The 22,544-nt window shown below is 48.5% G+C and overlaps 1 protein-coding gene across 4 annotated transcripts in view; it reads right to left on the bottom strand.

The window, feature by feature from the left end:
• The window catches only part of NDRG3 (NDRG family member 3), a 123,323-nt gene that overhangs the window by 32,686 nt on the left and 68,093 nt on the right, over positions 1–22,544 (bottom strand). For all 4 annotated transcript variants that reach the window (XM_048819893.2, XM_075118851.1, XM_048819894.2 and 1 more), the window contains 2 exons: positions 12,928–13,033; positions 6,114–6,149 (listed from right to left, as the gene is read on the bottom strand). In XM_048819893.2, coding sequence (XP_048675850.1) covers positions 6,114–6,149; positions 12,928–13,033 — 142 coding nt within the window. Of the gene's footprint in view, positions 1–6,113; positions 6,150–12,927; positions 13,034–22,544 lie in introns of those variants that run through there.

Raw genomic sequence — 22,544 nt, 5'->3', positions numbered from 1 at the left:
ATGCGGCACAAAGCAATGCATGCTTCTGTGTCAACGGCTAACTTGTGACTGAAGAGGAGTTGAGTTGGTGCAGGCTTTATGCTGCTTGTGCTATCCCAAACAGCAGTCAGATGAAACCAGTCTCTTTCCAGCAGTGTCAGTTAGGAGATAATACACGTGGGAATACCTTCTTGGCCCAAGTCAGACGCATGACCAGGCTGCTTTCTGCACTAAATGAAAATGTTTTTCCAAGAGCCAAACAGAAGAATAAATCTTATGGTGGTGGTTCAGGGACACCCCTCAGAACCCACAAGCTGAAAAAGTGGGATATTTTGGGCAGTGTGTCCTGCCTCCCCCCCCCCCCATTCCTGTGGAGTGGGCCATTCTGTTTAAGGTCATGCTGTTTCCATAGGAACCGTCCCTGCCATGCAGGATCACTGGCCCATCTAGCCTGGGACCCTGTTCCTTTGCATCACTGTGACGGTACATGAGAATTTACCCACTAATGTCATTTCTGTGGGTCTAGGCAACAGCTGAGCCCATCAGAGACTAGACCTTTTGGCAGTTCTGGCCTTGCACCCATCCCTTGTGAGCCCTAGATTTCATTCTGACCTCGCACCGACCGAGTGGTAAGACAAATGAGACCAGACAGTCCTCATGAAGAGGAAGCACTGACCAAAAATATGACACTATTCCACTCCTGGGAGAGCCTGCGGACTTGCTGTCTGGGGCCACAGGAGGAAAGATTTTACTTGCTAGGATCATTTCTGTGGCTCCAGTCTAGCCACCCCAAAGGAACTCATTACAGTGAAAAACCCAGGACAAGGAGAGTGGGACAGAAAAAAACCTCTCTACCTGCTTCACTTCACATCTGCCCGAAGGTGCACAGCTGAAGAGACAGTGAGCCAGTAGCTCTTAGTAAACACATGCACTAATATCAGGCAGCCACCCTGCAGATCTGTTACATGATTTCTCATATCCTTGCTCAGGGATTTGCTACAATCCTGGCAGAGTGGGCTCTAAGCCCGGCATGGCTGGGTACCCTAGCTTTGAGAAAGGTTTGGTTAGACAGGTTCCAATTCACTCAGATCATACATCTGGAAGCAGGAAAGCTTTTTTGGCTCCCTGCCAAGAAGAAATAGAGGGAATCTCATTTTCCTTCTGTTTTTACTTCTGGCTAGTAAAGGTTTAGATGTGTGTCATGCCCGTGGATGCGAGCAAAGCCCAAAGCACATAAAGCCAGGGACAGTTTCCTAGTGATGGTAAAGAGGGATATCAACATCAGTCAGAAAGAAGGGAACGTTTATCAGACTACTTGAGGTGTGCATTAATGGAAATACTGGTGCCCCTATTCCTCAGCCATTAGTTTGTCAGTGGCTAGTTGTGTTTAGTGGTGGCTACTTGAGGGTTTTGTCCACTGGTCAGCTGGGATGCAAAAAGACAAGTGGAAAGCTTCTCCATGCTGCTCTGTTCCACGTATACACAAGAACAGTTGAGTTATGCAGACTTTAAAAAACCAGCATGACCCCCCGAAGGGTTTATAGAGAACTTTGTGGTCCTCTACTACTTAAGAAAGTTGTCTGTCCATGGTCTAGAACGCCCTAGTTTTAGGGCTCGTTAATTTATCATTCGGGGAATTACAATAGCCAATGTATTAAAAACGAAGAAGAAATGCTGCTCTGGGTCCCAGGTTTGAACTCAGAAGAGCGTGTCCGGGCCGGATCACAGTTCTGAACCCAACAGGGGCAATGTTGCTGCCGCCACTTCAGAAAGAACAAGGCGAACGTCACACTGCTTAACGCAAAGTTAAACTCCCAAGTTAACGCATGAAGTAATGGCTTCAGAAACATCCTGCCAAGCCTAAAAGGGGTGAGTTAAGCTGGACAGGAAAGCTGGAATCAGGGCTAGCTAGCTTTAAGGGACACTGTTAATAGTGACTGCTGAAAAAGGTGAACCCTGGTCACAAATGAAATACATATTGAACAGGAACAACAACTATCCTCTCAATCCCAGAAAGAGACCCCTGCCCTCCAAACACAGGCAAAGCTACCCTCCTGCAGTGTCTGGACTCCGCCACTACCCCCAAGTGCTGCGTTTGATGCATCAGTTCCTCACAATCAGAGAACAACAGTTTTGTCCATTTCAGTTCCCAGTCTGCTGAGAAAGAGGCCAGTGAAACACACACGTAATCAAACCCGACTCTGCAGGGCCGCGATTGGCAAGTAGCTCTTCGGCAGAGTTGTGCTACAGGCCTTGTTCACAGAGATATTTACAAAGAGGGATTTGGGGAGGATATGATGGAAGAGAAGCTACAGACTAGGGACCGAATGGTTGGCAGCAGTTCTGCGGAAAAGGACCTAGGGGTGACAGTGGACGAGAAGCTGGATATGAGTCAGCACTGTGCCCTTGTTGCCAAGAAGGCCAATGGCATTTTGGGCTGTATAAGTAGGGGCATAGCGAGCAGATCGAGGGACGTGATCGTTCCCCTCTATTCAACATTGGTGAGGCCTCATCTGGAGTACTGTGTCCAGTTTTGGGCCCCACACTACAAGAAGGATGTGGATAAATTGGAGAGAGTCCAGCGAAGGGCAACAAAAATGATTAGGGGTCTGGAACACATGACTTATGAGGAGAGGCTGAGGGAGCTGGGATTGTTTAGCCTGCAGAAGAGAAGAATGAGGGGGGATTTGATAGCTGCTTTCAACTACCTGAAAGGGGGTTCCAAAGAGGATGGCTCTAGACTGTTCTCAATGGTATCAGATGACAGAACGAGGAGTAATGGTCTCAAGTTGCAGTGGGGGAGGTTTAGATTGGATATTAGGAAAAACTTTTTCACTAAGAGGGTGGTGAAACACTGGAATGCGTTACCTAGGGAGGTGGTAGAATCTCCTTCCTTAGAGGTTTTTAAGGTCAGGCTTGACAAAGCCCTGTCTGGGATGATTTAACTGGGAATTGGTCCTGCTTCGAGCAGGGGGTTGGACTAGATGACCTTCTGGGGTCCCTTCCAACCCTGATATTCTATGATTCTATGATTCTAATACTAATTATATACAGCCCTGTCACCAGGTGGCATCCTTTTGTACCCCCTTTATAAAAATTGCAGACCCCCTCCCAAGCCAAGAAAAAGCACAGCCCTTCCCCTCTCCCTCCAGCACTGCACAACCGGCTAATGGGTGTAGATTTCATGCTCCTTGCACAGGCCACTGTCACAGGCAGGAGACCCAATTAGACCAGCCTCAGGTCTGAGCTGATGTAACAGATATTATGCTCCAGCGGTGGTGGGAACCTAAAGACACTGCTTAGGTCTGATCCAGCATTCCTTGGTGTGCAGATGGCCGAGGCAGATAGCCGTGCCCCGCAGTGGCACTTGGCAGGAGGATGACGAGGAGGCGGTGGCAGCACGGAATCACAAAAGCAGCTGTAACTGGATGCTAAAAAGACACTACAATGAACTGAGAGCTCCTGCAAGCAGCATCCTGTCTCCTGCTCAACCGTTGCCATGGACACCGGTCCTCCACTGATCCAACCCACCCAGATCAGGCGTTCCTCCGCCAGTGCTCACTTCCCTGCTGGCTGTGGGGCTGCTTGGCAGCTCTGCCACAATTCAGCAGCGTGGGGTGAACAAAGGCCTCAGTTACTCTGCCACTTTGAGAGGGCCTGGGGCTGAAACAAGTGAGGGCAGAACAGGCCCGTGTGGAGCTCGTCCACACATGGCTTCGCTGGCTGTCCACCCTCTTTCTATGAGGTAGGGCTCCCCTGTGTTCCAAACACATCTAGTTAGTCTCTGCAGACTGGGGTGTGCCTTGGGGAGACCGTGTGGGAGGTTCTGTGGTTTGATGGGAAAGGGGGGCCGAAGAGAAGGGAGGCCTTTTATACTATCATGGGGGCTTTCCTGACCCCCTCCCAGACCAGCACCTTCTGCCAAGCCTGGACAGCTGCCAGCCGGGAGAAAGAGGGAGCCAGCTCTGAACAGACAAAGCCAAGGCTGCTTTGGAGATTCAGAAGATGCCCAGGGAATGGTTAATACTGCCCTCTCCCGTCCCCTGGCCCCAGCACACCAGACCTGTGCTCCCCTTACTCACCACACACAGGCCCCAACAGGTAGGGCCTGTGCTCCACGCTCCCTGATCACCTCCTGACCCAAGCACACTGCACCAGTGCTCCCCTCCTAGGCCCAAGCCTGACAAACCGGTGTGCCTCTCCCCAGCGCAACCAGGCCTGGCACCTGAGCTCCCCTCACCCTTTCCTGCGCACAGACAGGATGGTGGGGGAAGCCTGTTTTCATTGCATTAGTTACTTTGAAGGCAACAAAAGCAAAGTGATTCAGAGTCACTGCTGCTGTCTTCCCCTGCCCCTCGGGACACTGAGGCTGTATCAGAGTTTGATTAATGCTCTGAGGACTTCAGAATAATGGCAATTTTAAAAGCCACTTGCAGCTGGGATAAGTAGGCCCAGCAGGCAGAGTTAGAGCCCAGCTGCCCTGGACTGTCGCATCCTGCCCGTCCACAATCCAGTACTTTGTATGGTTTTGTAGGGCACTCCCCAAAGACACTGCGAGACAAACTGCCTGATCGCGGCTGCATTTATGGCTCTGCCTTTTCACGCAGCCAGAGGAAGCATTCCCAGAAGCCCCTCTAAAAAGCTGAGTTTTATATAGAGTGGAGTCAGAAAGCCCTGGACAGCCCACTTCTGCAGCTACATTGCCAGCACTTCACAGCAGTGAGCTGGCCCTAGGGCCCTTCACAAGCAGCAGAGTCCTCACAGCCGGGGAGGAAGAGCAGCCAGCAGGGAGAGCAGCCACGCATGGTTCCATGTGTTGCTCCAGTCTGTTTTGACTGGGTGCAGGATGGGGTGTCACTTGGCATAGCAGTTTGGGCCTGCCCTACGACAAGCCTGCCAGATAATACCAGTGCCATGTACTGTCCAAGGAAGAATCAGCCCAACTGCAATACAGGGAAGCCATGCAGTTTAATTGTTTCTCTATTGGGATCATTCTGTAGCAACAAGACAGAGACCATGGTGGTCTTCTGCACTGGTCTGTCAGGATGAATCGTATCAGGAGGAATTACTACAGCTTTACCATGAATTGTCCTCATGCAATCTGACCATCTCTGGGTCAACTGATCTCAACACTACTTAGCACTTCACATCTTCAGAGTGCAGAACCAACAGAACTACTGCAGGAACAAGCCATTGCGCCATCTGCCCCCCCTTGCCAACCAATGCGCGGGGTGGGATCTGTGTCTTCAGACCAATCTGGTGGCACACGCAGCAGAGCTGCATGAATTTAGCATGTTGCAAGTAACAAACTTAACAGGAGACAAATTAGTCCAGCACTGGGTGTTGCTGCAACAGCAAACATGGTACAGTGCGCCAAAGGAGCAAGTCCACTAGCCATGTCTAGTGACAGCATCCAGCTCCACTGCCAGGCCTGTTTTACCAATAGAACTACACTGCTTATTTGCTGAGACTGGCACTTCAAAGGACAACAGGAATTACTCCATCCCCATCCTGCTCCCGCCTGCCCCGCCGGCACGTCAAGCTGCGTGCAGCAGTACAGCAAAGCTACACGCCCGTGCCCTGTGATAACGATACATTGCCAAACGGTAGAGCTCATGAGGAGAGGGCAGAGATGCAGGAAAGAGCAGGCACTGCCTGACTGACGCAGCGCATAGGTGGAACACACTGAGAACAAACCCAGCTGTCCCACCATTTCCCTTCACTACTTTCGACATCCCTGAAAGGGTCTAATGGTATTAGGAATTTCCTTGCCAGCTCACTGAATCCTGCAGCTCACTGAGCCCTAATTTGACATTCCTGTCATGGAGCTCACTGTGCCACCATTTGGCACTGGGACGTCACTGCAGGGGAAGCTGAGCTGGGAGGGCGATGGTCTTGTTAACACAGACAGTAAACTGAGGGAGGGAGATGGCCCGGGAAAGGAGGCTGCTTCCCAGGAGATCTTCCAGTTCTGCTCAGCAAAATCTTAACAGGCTCAAGGCAGAAGACTGGACTAATAAAGGCCCATCTGAACTTGGATGGGTCATCTCTGTGTTGGTTATGACATAGGCCATTCGCTGCTTTCTGTGTGGAGGCTGGCAGTTACAGATCTCTTCTGGCTGCATGCTCCTTACCTGGCAGTCAAAGTCCTGGAAGTTCCGAGCAGCATTCTGTCAATGAGAAAAGAAAAACAGTCAGTGTTCAGCATGGCTCCCCCAGAACAATTGACAAATCTGCTGTCAACAGCAAGGCAGGGGGCTCCCTTGGGGACCTGCGCTCTGGTACAGCAGCTTGGACTTGCTGCTCTAAAGGCCAGTTTGTCACCAGAATGTGAGCTAAATAAAGGAAAAACAGTTGGTACTGCAGAGAAAACTCCTTGGAAACCCACTACCTCAGGGACCCATGTGGATCAGCCAATCAGCCCATCGAAGGCCTGGTCTACACTACTAAGTTTTGCCGGCATAGCTATGTCGGCAAAACCCCTTGTGTGGACACAGCTATGCCAACAGCAGAGTGCTACTGGCCACTTAGCTAATGCTGTTTGGGGAGGTAGTATGTAGGCCAGCAATCTCCTCCTGCCACTCTCCACTAGGGGCTCTGCTGGCATAGTGGTCAAGACTACTGCAGTGCTTCTCAACCAGGGGTACGTGCACCCCAGGGGTACGCAGAGGTCTTCCGGGGTACAGCAACTCCTCTAGATATTTGCCTACTTTTACAACAAGCTACCTAGAAAGCACTAGTAAAATCAGTACAAACTAAAATTTCATACAGACAGTGACTTGTTTACACTCTCTATATACTATACACTGAGTACAATATTTATATTCCAGTCGGTTTACTTTATAATTATATAGTAAAAATGAGAAAGTAAACAATGTTTCATTGATAGTGTGCTGTGACGCTTTTGTATTTTTACGGCTGATTTTGTAAGCAAATAGTTTTTAAGTGAGATGAAACTTGGGGTATGCAAGACAAGGAGTCTGGAAAGATTGAGACCCACTGCTCTACTGTACACAAGCCCTAAGTCTCTGACCATGGCCAGCATCAGAGGCAGGTTCAAGAACCCTTCAGTGAGTAATTATGTAATAACCTGTCCATAAGGGAAGTGACCTGGAGTGAATGAAGAACACTTGTTTTATTAGGAGGATCTGATCATCACAGCTGCCATTATCAATTTGAATGCAGAATTACTTAAGGCAATACTGCTAAATCTTAGCTTCACAAAATTCTCCATTTCCCCGTTATATCCTAAATGAGACCCAACCCCCATTCACTTAGCGGGACGGTGAATATTTACCAATTCATAGATTAAGGCCAGAAGGGACGGTTATGACCAGCTAGTCTTACGTCCTGCATAGCACAGGCCAGAGAATCCACCCAGCAATTCCTGCATCAAACCCATGACCACTGAACAAGGGCAGATCTTTTAGAAAGACGTCCAATCTTGATTTAAAGGTTTCAAGGGATAGAGGATCTGCCATGTCCCAAGGTTAGTTTTTCTAGTGGTTAATTATCCTCACTATTAAAAAGTTGGACCTTATTTCTAGTGTGAATTGGTCTAGCGTCAGCTTCTAGCTACTAATCAATCTTATTATGCCTTTGTCTGCCATACTGAAGAGCCTTCTATTAAAAGATCTTCTTCCCATGTAGGTACTTAGAGACGGGTCAACTCACCTCTTAACTGTCTCTGATTTTAGACAGAGCAGGCAGCAATACCTCTAGCTAAGGTTGCCTAACACTTTCTATTATAAGACCGTGTTTTCAGTTACTTTCCCAAACTTTGACAGTTTAGGCTGAATGTCTGCCTCAGACTGAATTTCTGTTTCAAATATTTCAGCTGTACTGGTCCCACAGTTTCCAAGAACAAGGTTGCGGAAAAGTATGCTGTTTTCCCCATGTTAAAAATACTTACAACCATTTTGTTGAGAACCTCTACTGTCTTCCTGCTTTGGAGCAGGGTCAGATATGTATCTTTTGCTGTTGCTGTAAAAATCCCTGCAAATTTGTTGACACTTACACTTTGCATATGGTCAACAGAGGTTTGTCAGAAGCTGGCAGCTAAATTCTCAGCAGATTCCACAGGCACGTAGCATGCTCCAGCCCAGATCTGCAGGGGTTGTGCAGGCCTTTCCTTGCAGTTGATCCTCCCACTATTAGGCCTCAGAACTGAGAGCAGAGACACTGCCTTGTTCTCTCAATGTTCCCTTAGCAGATGGTACTCAGGCAGGATAGAGGAGAAGAAGAAAGCAGCCTGATTCAAATGCAGAGGGATGTGGAGCAGAAAGGGACCAGGACAGGGGGGGACAGAGGTTGTAGGGTTTATCCATAAACGAGACTTTACTCCAGAACCAGGAACAGAACCTAAGATTCCTGAGATCCTATATTCCTATGCTCCCAACAAACAACTGTGAAAGCCTCTGGCAAAGTGTGTCTCACTAATGGCTTGTCCCTCTAGAGTAGGGGTGGTCAAAGTATGGCCCGGGGGCCGCATCCGGCCCTCCAGATGTTTTAATCTGGCCCTTGAGCTCCTGCTGGGGAGTGGGGTCTGGGGCTTGCTCCGCTCTGGCACTCCAGCCAGGGAGCGAGATCAGGGGCTTGTCCCACTCCGTGTGGCTCCCGGAAGCAGCAGCATGTCCCCTCTTTGGCCCCTACATGTAGAGGCAGACAGGCGGCTTCGCACGCTGCCCCTGCCCCAAGCGCCTGTGAACAGGGCAGCGTGCAGAGCCGCCTGGCTGCACCTCCAAGGAGTCAAAGGGGGGACTTGCTGCTACTTCTGGGAGCTGCTTGAGGTAAGCATCGCCCAGAGCATGCACCCCTGCCCCACTCCCACGCCCCAACCCCCTGACCCAACCCAGAGCCCCCTCCCACACCCTGAATGCCTCATTTCTGGCCCCACCCCAGAGCCTGCACCCCAACTTTGTGAGCATTCATGGCCCGCCACACAATTTCCATACCCAGATGTGGCCCTCAGGCCACAAAGTTTGCCCACCCCTGATCTAGAGAATAATGGCCAACTAGTGCATGCAGGTAGCTCAAGTAGCAGACATCTGTGCTGTGGATCTAAAAGATTCCCTGATGATGACCCATTCAGGGGATCGATATAATGGAGTTTTCTCAGTTTACTCTTTTAAAAACCTTGGAAAATTACATGGAAGCTCTCCTCCCACCAATATTAAATACAAACATTTGCAAAATCAAGCACTCAGGACAGGAATGCCAGAATTAAGACTGTGTAACTTTAATTCAATCCCCTTGTACATACGTATTATGTTACAGACTAATTACATCAGTGGTCTCCAACCTTTCTGTGGGAATAGCACATTGCTATTCCCAGAAGGCTGTGGCGGGCCCCAGACACTCTGCCGCCGAAATGCCGCCGCCGGAGAACCGGCTGCGGAAATGCTGCTGAAAAGCAGCAGCAGCAAGAAGTGGTGCCACCGAAATGCTGCCGAGAAACGGCAACGCTTCTCGGCGGCATTTCAGGGGGCGGTTCTCCGGCGGCGTGTCCTGCGGGCGCACAAAAACGCCCCGGCGGGCGCCATGGCATCCACAGGCACCATGTTGGGGACCACTGTATTACATGATCACCTGCTACTTTTCCACAGGATCCCTGCCACATTCAGTGCACAAGACGGATCTGCTCTGGGGATGAATCAGGGTTGTGGATGAAGGAGACTATCTTGTTTGTTGTAGAAATCAGAAACAGTGTAGTGACTGATGCAGGGGATTGCAGGAAGGGAAAGGATGGTCTCATGCTTAAGGCAGTTGAATGCTACCCTGGAGAACTGGATTCAATCTCTGTCTCTGCCACAAAGTTACCAAGTGCATATGCCTCATTTTCTGGATGCCCAACTTGAGACACCTAGAACCTGATTTGCAGAAGCGCTGAGCACTCGTGGCTGCAATGTGAGACACCAGGAGCCGTGCTCTGAACGTAAGGTACCATGAACACACGACGAGACCACCACCTGGTCTGACAGGAGTGCTGTGCAGAGAAATCCAAGCACTCCAATACTAAGGCAATAAGCACCATATAAAAGCGCATGAGAAAATGAATAATTTTATCTCCAGTATAAGGGTTGGCATAATGTGCAATAAATAAGGGAAGGGCCACATGAACAACGAGGATAGAAAGACATAATTGCATCCGGTGCACCAAATGAGGCAGGGGTCATGTGAGAAAAACATTACCTGGCCACGTAACTCAAGAGTGCCATAATGCATATGCACAAGGGGGCTGAATTAAAGGTGCGCAGGAAACCTAAGATCAGGCATTTTCTAACCTTTGAGTTCTTGACATTAGTTATTTGTTTATCTGAAGCCCATCCCCCTCCCTATACTTCAGGGCCCAAGCTCCAGCCTGAGTCGCAGTTTCAAAGAGCTGTCTACACAGCTATTTTTATAGCCCGAGTGCATGCCCCCACTATCCCTCGCTCGTTGACAATGGTTGGAAGGCTGGTTCCCTGGGCTCCAAAGCAGTGTGTAGACATAGCCTTGGTATTCTGTTGCACCCAGCACCCCAAGGAACAGGGGTAACGGACCTGAAGGAACAATCCCATCAATAAAGTGTTATTTTTCAAACAGAAGGTTTTTTTGTTTATGTTACAACTACTGTAGGTTTGACACGTTTAAAGTTGAATTTCTCTACAGTAATGCTCTTCACTGCTTTAATTTCACTGAACGTGGACAATGAGAACAGACTGATCAATCTAGTGGCTTTCATTTCACGCAGTCTCATGCTGCTGCAGGAGAGCTGAGGTGTGCAATCACCACAGGCCAAAGTTTACATTGGAACAGAAGTGTGCTTATCTTCTTTGAATCATCACACGCGTTATAATGGTTTGTTACTTTTAGGGTTGATGCAAAAGAAACTGTGGTCCTTTCAGTTCAGCAAGAAATTCACAGTGGGGGGGGGGGGTTCCCCATTTTCCAGGCAGCTCTGCCATTTTCACATGCAGTTTGAGTGTTAAGTTGCCACCATCTCTCTAACCTTTAGTACCTTCCCCCACCTGGCAGAAGACCAAAAAAAGCCACCCAACACCCCCCATTCAGGAGAAGCTCTAGAGAAACACACCCTGGGAACTCTGTGCACATTAAGCACATTTTGGGCAGCTGTGTTCACACTGGCATGCGAGGTCCTGGTCTTGGAGATGATGTCAGCTTAGCCATCGAAGATCTGCATGCGCAATAGCATCAGCTCTTGGTTCTCTGCAAAACCTGACATACTGAACGAAAGTGGCCTGCTTTGTACGCTCCATTTACTGGTCTTGGAGAGAACGTGTACATTTCCCTACCAGCTCTGGAAGAGTTTCAAGCACTAATGAGGCTCCGATTTGCCTTTCTGAGAGACATGACCTCATCAAGACGTTTCGTTCTTGGAAAAACATCAGCATTCTTTCCACCGAGGCCACCAATGGGGGAGGGAGCAGAGGAAAAGGCAACACAGAAACTGGGCCGATGAGAAGATTCTCAAGGGGACAGATGCCATTTGCTTCTCATTCCAATTCCTGGCAGAATGACAAGCTCCTGACTGGACATGGCTCTGGAGCACTGTCAGGCATGGAGCTGCCTGTTCCACCCTTTTTTTCCTCACTCTGATGGTAGCTCCTGTAACCTTTTGACCAACTAACTAAAGTGAATTAGGTGGCTTATCTGCCACTGTAGTTTGAAGGATGCACCAAGTACTCCCATAGTGCCACAAGATCTGAATTAGTGGGGTGAGGGGGGATAGCGCTCTCCTTCAATGCAATGAGGAAGAGGCGCCCTCACGGGTGAGCTGGATCATTCTCTGGCCCAGCAGTGGATATCCATGCAATTGCTGGAACAACCAAACTGGGGGGTCTACATCTGGCTATTTACTAAGCATTGAAGAGTTGGGAGGTGCTAGGGCAAGAATCTCAGCTTGGTGATTAGCTCTGCTGCCTGTCAGTCAAATGAGAAGGGATCTGAAATTTCCGCCTACCAATCAGTATCTGAGATGATAGATTCCCAGATCTTACTGGGGAAGCCCAGGCGAGAGCATGTCCTGGACAGTTATAGCTTCAGTGCAGCGTAGCATTAACTGGGCCAGAGTTTCCTTAACAGCACAGGCCAGTTCAGTGCCCTCATCAAAGACGATAGCATGAAAAGATTAAATACTTGCTGGGCTGTTGTAGCTTTTCCCAAGTGCCCCAGTACTGCACTACTTTGTCTTAAAAGGGCTACAGCAATGCTCTGCAGAATCCAGATGGAATGCCAGGTGAGGTTCCCCTGTCATCAATCTCATGTAGACAGCAGACTTTGAAAGCCAGAAGGCAGGTGGGTGAGGTAACATCTTTTATGGGACCAACTTCTGTTGGTGAGAGAGACAAGCTTTCGAGCCACACAGAGCTCTTCTTCAGGTCTAGGAAGGGTATTCCCAGTCTCACAGCTAAATACAAGGTGGAACAGAGTGTTTAGCATAAGTAGTTAGCACATATTGTAAGGACCCTTCAGAAGTTGATCCCGTAAAACAAATTACCTCACCCATCTTATCTCTCTAATATCCTGAGACCAACATGCTAAAGCTACATTGCATACAATAGGCAGGTAAGGAAGTCATGGCACCACGTCATGGGAAAGAAACTGGTATCTCCTATAATTTCTATCACCAGGATGGCCCTGCTAGAAACCTCTTACAGCCCAGGGTTTTAGTGATGCCACCTGCCACACAATTTCCACCCCCACCCACAGGACTTCATAGCATAGGCTGCAACACGTTGGCAGAGTTGGATGGGGTCCTCATCAGAGCCTATCAGTGCTGCTCCTTAATGGTCTTTGGGGAGTGGAGAGCAATTGCCATTTCCAAGCATTTAAGCTTGTTCACTCTGTGACTGGGGAGTCTGGCCCCCGGCATTCCTGACTGGCTGCGAGTGGACTCAGAGTTAGCGTGAGTCCAGCGAGTGAGAGCGGAGGGGCAGTAAGCATTACCTTATCGTTCAGAAGAGGTTTGATCTCTGTCAGCTGCACATCCTGCAGTTCATCCATGGCAACGGGTGTAGAGTCGTGTAATCTGCAGAGCGGCAAATCAGTGACCCTGGAACAGAAGGAGGGGACAGGGTTAGAGATGATGACATTTCAAAAGGATGCTCCCCACTGTGACCGATGGCTATGCTTACAGCACAGCTACTAGGACATGCTAATCCTGAAACTGCCTGGCCTTGTTCCCAGTGCAACATGGTACATCTACAACACAGAGGGGAAAGCAGCTTGGTTGAGTCACACACTGAGAGACCTCCCCACGCTGCAGGGAACCCCTGCTAGGAATCTCTCACCAGCTGAAACCTGTGCAACACACTGGCCTCCCCACACACACAGTTCATCAGTTCTCACGCAGGAGATGTGCAGGGCACACAGCTCGGATGCTGTAGAGCTTCCCACTTGTGCAACACCACAGAATTTAACCTAGCAGGAAGATTGCGGCCCTGAGTATGTTGTATGGATCTGCTCTTCTAGTGGCACTGGTGCTTTAAGACTGCTCCACTCAACAAAAACCAGCTGAGAACCAGCACTTAGAAGGGATAATGGAGCAGACACAGTTCCAGTTGTGGCTGATCTGGTATTAAGTCCCAGCAGTCTCTGACGAATGCCATCACCATTTCCAATGGCACTCCTACACTATTCAGCTTAGCCAAGACCTGACCCACCAAGAGTAGACAGAGGAACTTCAGTAGAATCTAATCAAGCTACCCTCCTCAGGCAGGGACTGTATTTTTGCTGTGTGTTCGTACAGTACCAAGCACAATAGGATCCTGGTCTATGATTGGGGTCCTCAGGAATTACCACAATACAATTAAACAACCATCCAGGTGAACGAACAGCACAATGACAGATGGAAATCACTGGTGACAAATGCAAAGTAACACACACTGGAAGGAATATTAAATAGTCCCACACATGCTGGGTTCTGCACCAACTATAATCACCGAATAAGACCTGGGCATCGCTGTGGGCAGCTCAGTGGAAACTTACGGTCAATGTGCAGCAGTGATAGAAAACCACTAACATGTTTCCCTGGATCTGCAATTTCTGCATTAGGATGAGTTGGGAGATATTTTAAGACACATTTACACTACTTCTATGCTACGAGCTGGTACACATACTTGCAATAGCTCCAGGAGCACTAGCATGAGTATAAATAGCAGCGTAGCATGGGCAGTGGCAATGCAGGCATGGCTGACTTGTGCCGTGTATGGACCCACCATTTTCTGGCACAGCTCAGCTGTGCCTGCCTTTGCAGCCCCTGCTCATGCTACCCTGCTATTCATGCAGTCACAGGACAGAAAGACGGGTTATGGGTTACAGATTGTTGCAGGTTTCAGAGTAGCAGCCGTATTAGTCTGTATCCGCAAAAAGAAAAGGAGGACTTGTGGCACCTTAGAGACCAACCAATTTATTTAATAAGCCATAAATCCAGTGTCTGTTCAGTCCATGAGTTTTAGAGTCTAGCAGAGTTATGCATTTAAGCTTGCAGGCTCGTCTTTTGAAAGGATTGTGCAGGTGTCCTTTCAGGATAAGGACCGGCAGGTTGGACAGAGTGATCGGTTTGTGAAAAGTGTTCACCCACAAGTGAAAGGGTGTTTTTATGTTCTGTCAATTTCCTATTTCCTTCAACAGCCCTCTTTTTGTCCTGCAGAGGTGTTAATGGGCCACTCTATCTTGAATGGTCCCTCACAATACGTGCTAACTATTCATGCTAAACAATCTGTTCCACCGGGCATTTTCCTGTGATGCTAGGAGTACCTTTCCCAGACCTGAAGAGCTCAGTGTGGCTGGAAAACGTACACTGCAAACAGAATGGCTGCCCATTTGGCATTTCATCATATTACACAGATGTGCCTACCTGCATCTGACCAATCTACTGGATGAGCAAGAAGCTAAAATGATGATTACAGCTCACTGTGGTCTTTCTCACAGTTTTAAATTGGGTCACTCCCCGTGCCCACCCCAGAGTTCATCATCCTGTATTTCTGGTTTGCTATGAGGAGGCTTGCGATCAAGCTGTGAATTCAGTCTCTCCGTGCAGGACGCAGGAGCTTACTCTGGGTCTGCTTGCAGCAGATTCTTTTCATGCTCAAATAAAACAGTTCCTGTAGCACACACGTAAGTAAGGCCTTGTCAATACTACAGAGTTTTGTCGACGCAAGTTATGCCGACGATCAGAAACGGCTATAATTACATCACTTCTGCATGTTCACACAACCCTCCTTGTGTCAGCAGAGCGGGCCCACAGTTGGTGCTTTAGCATTGACAGTGAGAGCAGTGCATCGTCGGTATCTATCCCACTGTGCTACTCACTACCTTCTGCAGCTAGGATTCGGGGGAAGGCAGAGTGGATCGCAGTGCACCATGAGCGTGGGGTCAACAGCCCATGATGCAGTTTTTTCCATCCCATCATTTCATGGGCTTCCGACTGCGTTTCACGGCATTTTTCCACAGCCCCTGTTACTGTGCACCTGCCACCTCTGTCTGAAAGCATAGGATCCTACTCTGCTCTCTGCTTCTGTGGTCACTGCTTTGAACACCTTGTGGCTGGTCATGCAGTATATCATGAGCTCCCAATCTGAACAGGACTCAGATGCCTGACCTGCTGCATGCCATGGAAACAAACACCACCAGATTACTTTTGACATTCACAGAGCAGCTGCACAGGGTGGACCACCACTTTTGGGCTCAGGAAACAAGCACTGAGTGGTGGGATCACATTGTTATGCGTGAACTTTTGGATGCGCAAAGCCACCTTCCTGGAATTGTGTGTGGAGCTCGCCCCAGCCCTGCAGGGCAAGGACACCCAAATGAGAGCTGCCCTCTTCGTAGAGAAGGGTGTGGCAATCAACGTGTGGAAGCTGGCGACCCCAGACGTCTAGCCGGGGGTTGTGAATCAGGTTGCAGTGGGGAAGTTTACCATTGGGGCTGTATTAATGCAAGTGTGCAGGGCCATTAATCACATCCTGCTACAAAGGACTGTGACTCTTGGCAATGTGTGTGAAACAGTGGATGGCTTTGCAGCAATGGGATTCCCAAACTGCGGAGGGGTGATCGATGGCAGGCATATCTCAATTTTGGCCTTGGACCATCTTGCAATGGAGTACATCAATAGGAAGGGCTACTTCTCTATGGTATTGCAGGAGCATGTGGATCACCGTGGGTGGGATTGTCCAGGAAGGTGCATGACGCAAGCATCTTCAGGAACACCGGTCTGTACAGAACGCTGCAAGCAGGGACTTTCTTGCCCGACCAGAAGATTCCAATGGGGGGTGTTGAAATGCCCACAGTAATCCTGGGAGTCCCAGCATACCCCTTACTTCCATGGCTCATGAAGCCTTACACAGGAAACCTGGACAGCAGCAAGGAGCGCTTCAATAGGCTGAGCAGGTGCAGAATGACTGTAGAATGTGCCTTTAGCAGGAGGCTAAGGGTGAAAAGTTTCCCCTGGGGTGGTGCGCAGAGGCGGATCGTCTGATACCAGGGCTATTAGAGGGGCACAAAAGGGAGCTGTTCGAATCAGGGAGGCTTTGAGGCAACATTTTGACAATGTGCACCAGTAATGTGTCTTTCTATACTGCACTCTGCCATGCTTTGTTAACCTGCTGCCTTGCATGAAAATTTTAATGATTTCTGACTGTGATTTGTAGTCAGCAAATGATAAAATTGCAACTGTTTATTAATGCCAGCAGCAACCTGTGTGTAGGAGACAAACAAAGATTGGCTATCTTTCAGAGTATGTTTTTATTAAATACCAATTAACAACACACACAAAAGGCTTGATGGAGAGGGAGATAACAATGAAGGGCAGCGTACGCTCTGATAGCTGTGTTAAGTCCAGTTATAATTTTGGAAGCTGTCTGAAGGGGTAGAGTGAATGGGGTACTGAGACGGGCTCGGAAGTTGCAAGGAATGTATGTGGGGAGCAGGGCCGTCCTTAGGCATACGTAGCTGCATAGGGCACCTGAAAATTTGGGTCACACCTAGGCCTTAATGTCCACCCTCCCACCTCTTCCTATCCCTGTTCTGATCATTCCTACAGGCTGCCAGACCTATTAGCATAACCCTGAAACTGTTAAAGAGTCATTCAAGTGGTAATGAAGCCATTTAACAGGAATTTGCAAACCTCCAGGTATATACTGTCAGTTTCTGAATTTACTTACAAAAACAGTTGTGCATGACTGTAATATTTACTTAGAACATGTTAGTCTGCAGGACCTTAGTTTAAAATTTGCTTTAAAAATCTTTCATTAGTGTGTTGCTGAAGATTATAAAATCACATCTCCAAACAATCCTTGCATAGTTTTTAGATGCACAATCTGAGTATTCATCTTTAGCCTTAAATGCTTGGATCTTCAGACATAGTTTTTTAAATAAATCCTTCAAAAGACCATCCTTATCTAAAATACAAATGTGAGCCCGGGCTGCCATCAGGCATAGGGGCACCAGTTTAATAATACTGCATAGGGCCCCACAAATCCTAAGGATGGCCCTGGTGGGGAGTTTGGGGAAGGCATGGAAAGCAGTTCTGTATCAGCTGCAGAGGGGGCTGAGAACACATGAATTCAGCCTGCAGTGTGATTAGAAACTTCAACGTCTCCATCTGCTTCTCCATCACTTTTATCATCCGCTCCTGGCCCATTAATATTCACTCCTGACTCTCCTTTCTGTCCTGTCTGTATTAAAATAAAATTATAAAGTCTCTCTCCACGCCCTGCATTTCTGTTTTTCAGCCTCTGAGGATTGGAGCATCTCTTGAAACATGTCCTCCTTGCTTCTCCTTGGTTGCTTCCTTATCTGGTGGAAACACTCTGCTGGTGTGTATGGGGTTCTCCTGAAGGCCACATTTGCATGATCACAAGAAATAATAAACAGAGCATGATTGTTAGTGCACGAACAGCACCAAATTATTATAGTAAGATGCACCTCTTTTTAAATATGAATCAGTTTCTCACTGTTCCTTTGCAAGCACACAGATCGGTGAATGCCCTCAACATGGTGAGTTCAGCCCGGGTAGGGGGACGCTCAGGATGGGGCACAGGGTCTAGCAGGTTTTTTAAGGGGATCACTTGCAGGTGACTAGGGACACTATTGTAAATTCTGCCACCATTTTCCACAGGCAGGGGTCATTGATGCCGATATCTCGCTCCTGAGGGTAAGCAAGGATGCAAACGGGCATCTCCTGCATGCATGCAGCTTCAGACCAGGTCCCTGTGCTGTTTGCCTGTGAGCTGGTTTGGTCCCTGTACAAATGACTGCCGATGGGTGCAGGAAATTTCCTACAATGGGGGAAGGAAGAAAGGAGCTCTGCGGAGTATCCTTCAGCAGAGGATTGGCAAGTACCTCCAGGAAAGTTTCCTAGAGATCTCTCTGGAGGATTCCCCTGAAATCTCAGTGTGCATTAACACACTGTTCCGCTACACTGCTTAGCTGCACAAAGGAAGGTGGAGCACACTCAAACACAGCTAGTCTTGTACACTTCTATCCCGTCACCCAATTCTAGAACATACAAAGCAAAGGACAGCTCTACCTCATATAACCGAGCAGCATCAACTCAAAAAGATCACTTACCAGAGCTCTCCTCTCCTGCGTCAACATGCCAGAGACGGATTACTGGGACTCGCGAGACCCCTCCGGAGTGGAAAAAGAGGTCCTGACTCACTGTGCCATCGGATGACCCTGCCGTTGGCTCCCCATCATCCTCCAATTCGACCTCCTTATCCATGACTTCATCCTTGGGGTTTAGTCTGCTGTTTGCTGTCTCTAGCCCCGCTGAAGTATACACAGAGCTCTTGGTGGTGGATGTGGGGTCACTGCCGATAATGGAATCCATATCCTAAGGTCTTTGGCGCAGCACCAGGGAGACGGTTTGACTCCCTTGCCTTCTGGTACATTTGCCTCAGCTCCTTTATCTTTGCACGGCACTGATGCGTGTCCCATTTGTAGCCCTTATCCAATATGCCACGAAAAATCTGACCAGGTATTGAAGTTCCTATGGCTGGAGTGGAACTGGGACTGCACAGCCTCCTCTCCCCACAGTTCCAGCAGATCCAACAACTCAGGTGTGCTCCAGGCAGGAGTGTGTTTGCTGCATGGAGCTGCCATGGTCAGCTGGGAAAATGCAACGTGAGATCTCCATGCTGACCAAACAGGAAGTGGAATTTCAAAAATCCTCAGGCCTTTAAAGAGGAGGGGCGGATGCCTGTGTACCTGGGTGCAGGGCAGTGGAGTTCAAACTGCTGACCTGAGCAATCAGGACTGGCATTGTGGGACATCTCCTGGAGGCCATTTACAGCGACATAAGCAAACACAGTGTCTACACTGATACTTTGTTGATATAACTTTGCTGCAAAAAGCTCTACGCCTCTTGGCAAGGTAGTTTTATTTTGTTGGCAAAGCAGGAGAGTTTTGATGGCAAAAAGAGCACTGTAGTGTGTACACCTCCACTGTTTTGTTGACAAAAAAGCAGACTTTTGTCGACAAAACTCTATGGCGTAGACAAGGCCTCAAATCCTCACAATGGTTCTGCCATTTCCCACTCACACAGGTATGATATATGGATAAAACAATACCTAAGTTAAAAGAACTAACAAGGGAACGCATCCCCTCCTGACTGCTACTAGGGAATTGGGGATGAGCTGTGATTTTTATTCTGAATTTAACTTCAACATGAGATGAAGCAACTCATAAGCCAGAAGCTGCCCTGCAAGACACAGACAGTCTGGCAGGTCATTTCCATGATGTCAGCATAGTGCTCTCCCTCCTCCCAGAGCTAATGCCCTAGCAACAATAGAGAAGACGTAAATCAGCACAGAGCCAGAAAGATTTTATTCCAGCTTAATCTCTCTGCAGAGCTGCATCAAGAAAATCCATTGCCCCACTCTCCTCCTGCTGCCCTATTAGTCCTGTTCAGGGCACTCCCCCGCAACACAAGTGGTTGGAACAGTCTCACAAAGTGCAAAACTCCTGTATGTTCTCATCAGTCCTGCCTAATGAAGGATTAGCCCTTATCCAGGTGGCCTGGATAACGAAAAGAGGGGCTGGACTATCAGCAGATGCACTGCAGGCTACGCCCTGCTAGCTGAAATTCTGGAAAGGAAGTATGTAGAGCACAAGACCAAGAAAAATTAGATTGTACACAAATCTGATCACCCCCCACTTCCATCCTGCAACAGAATAAAGGGTCCTGCCCCCAGGATTTTACACTCTCCAGCTGCTGATGATCTGAAAGCAGAGCCAGAGTGGGTGAAGGTTACGGGAGCTGAATGGATTTTGAGAGGACAGCAGAAGGTGACAGAGTGTCCTTATATCAGGAGAGTTTACTCCCTGCAGCTGGCTTACTCTCCTCTGAAGGAGGATGTCCTTTGGGCCAGACATTGGCAGGAAGGGAATGCTGACAGGACCCGTGGAAGCTCTCTCCCATTTAGCAGAATGCTCCACGCCACTGTGCTCTGACACCTTAGAGTGACTGCTCTGGCGGCCGGCCAGGCAAAAGGCTTTAATGCCACCTTGGAAATCTCATTACCGTTGGACTCCCAATCCTCCTGCCTGGCCTAGATCTGCTGCCACACAGACAAGGAGTGCAGCTGGTGTAGAGCGGACTTTTGAGGCAAAAGTTCTCCCGGGTGCCACAGACCATGAAGAGGCATCTTCTCAGAGTCTCCTATGCAACCAACGCCATGCACAGCCTGAACACTTCTTTGCTTGGGTTCCTCCAACTGAAAACGCACTAGAAGGCTGCATCTGCGGTGGGAAGCCACATCTGATGGCTGCTCTGACCTACTGGTGGAGCAGTGAAAGGCTCAGGAACAACTTGGAGAGAGACTAGTGTCACCTGTAAAATGCAGATAATACTCCCTCTCTTGGCCTTGTCGATGTAGCTTGTAGCTTTCTGGGCTCTCCCATACAGCACCTAGCTTCCCCCCAATTTCAGACGCTAGATGCTACTGCAATACTGGTGATTAACAACAACAAAACACTGACGTTAGCCTGGTAACAGTTCACTTCCTCTCTCCTATTGTTCCCACTGCCTAGCATTAAATAAAAGTGATTTAACTTCCAAAAAAACAAACAAACAAACAAATAAAATTAAAGTTTATGAACCAGCCGGCAGCTCTTTAGAAGACTAATCCAGCGCTTCACAACTTTAAACCTATCCACGCTGGGCAGCAGGCTTCCCAAGGCCCAATATTTAGTATGCAGCAGGCTGAGAACCATACAGATCATCTCCTCAAAGGGTAGTGGGGTCTAGTATTGCCTGCCTGCAACTGAAGAGGCAGACAGACCCAGTGGGTCCTTCAAGAGCAGTGCCAATGACTAACAGGTATGGTTCTGTCTCCTACGCAACCTGAAGACCCCTTGGAAAGGAACTGCAGACTTTTTTGCTCAGCACACTGACTTGTGTGCTCACACAGAGTTAATGCAGACACTAGTATATCAAACAATATAACACAGATAGCCTGGAACTGCACTCTGAGGGAAGGTTGGTTCTCATATCCCACTTCCTCCCGGTCATCTAAGTGACCAACAACCAACAAGCTATGTTATAACATTAACCTTAGAGTACATTCAATATGACAGCAAAGAGAAGTGTCCAAAAGTGAGAGAAACCCTCAAGTGAAAAGGAAGAGCTCTGCAGAAGGCAGGGTGCAGCCGAAGCAACAGGTTCGTATGGAATGATCTACACATACATTTCTCTTTGTATGGCTCAGTACATGTCCTGGGCAATTGCTCCCTACACTTGCATTTGCACACAGATGACTCTCTCAGGAAACTCCTCCTAAACCAGTTTTTCCTTCCCAAAGGCTTCTTGGAGACTTGGCTAGATCTGCACTCTCTGGAAATGGGTTACACAAGCATCAAGACAAAGTCACCTGGTGGATACATAATTGACAAGGGGCCTAGAGCCCTGAGCAGGGGGACAGGAAAGTCCTACAGGGGCAGGGGATGCAAATACCCTCTTGCAGACATCCTCAAACTCAAACAAGTCCTCAGTAAATCAGATCCTCGCTGCTGATAATAAGTGGAAGCTCCACTATCCTGCCAGAGCATTAACAATGCTCCCACTGAGGGCTTGCTTATGTGGAAACAAGAGCCAAAAGCATGCATGTACAAGCTATTTCAGAATAAGAGTACCCTAAATAGACAGGTAAAATTTTTATTGAAATTATACCGAAATAGAGTGCTCTTATTCTGAAAGAAGCATGTACACCCACAGAACACCACCAGGATAGCTGAAGGTGCGAATTACAACCCTCTTAGATATTTTAACTCCAGTTTCTGTGCAGACAAGCCCTCAGAGTGCTATTCCTCACTCAGAATCAGAGGCCTGAAAAACTCACTAGCCTCTTGCAATGCACCTGTTTTAACATTCTCATGTATCACGGAAACAGAATCTCCCACACACCACCTGGAAGAAAGGGGATAATTACTTTCCAGAGTCAGCCACTCTGGAACAAAATTTTGGGCTCTGCTGCTGCAAGTCCTTTTTCATTCATCATAACCAATCCAGTGCTTCTAATTTATCAGCTCCATGACTTGTCACACTCCTGCCTTTACAAATT

Source organism: Caretta caretta, chromosome 13 (genome assembly GCF_965140235.1).
Source record: "Caretta caretta isolate rCarCar2 chromosome 13, rCarCar1.hap1, whole genome shotgun sequence".
NCBI lineage: Eukaryota > Metazoa > Chordata > Testudines > Cheloniidae > Caretta > Caretta caretta.
This window is presented reverse-complemented; position numbering and strand designations above follow the sequence as displayed.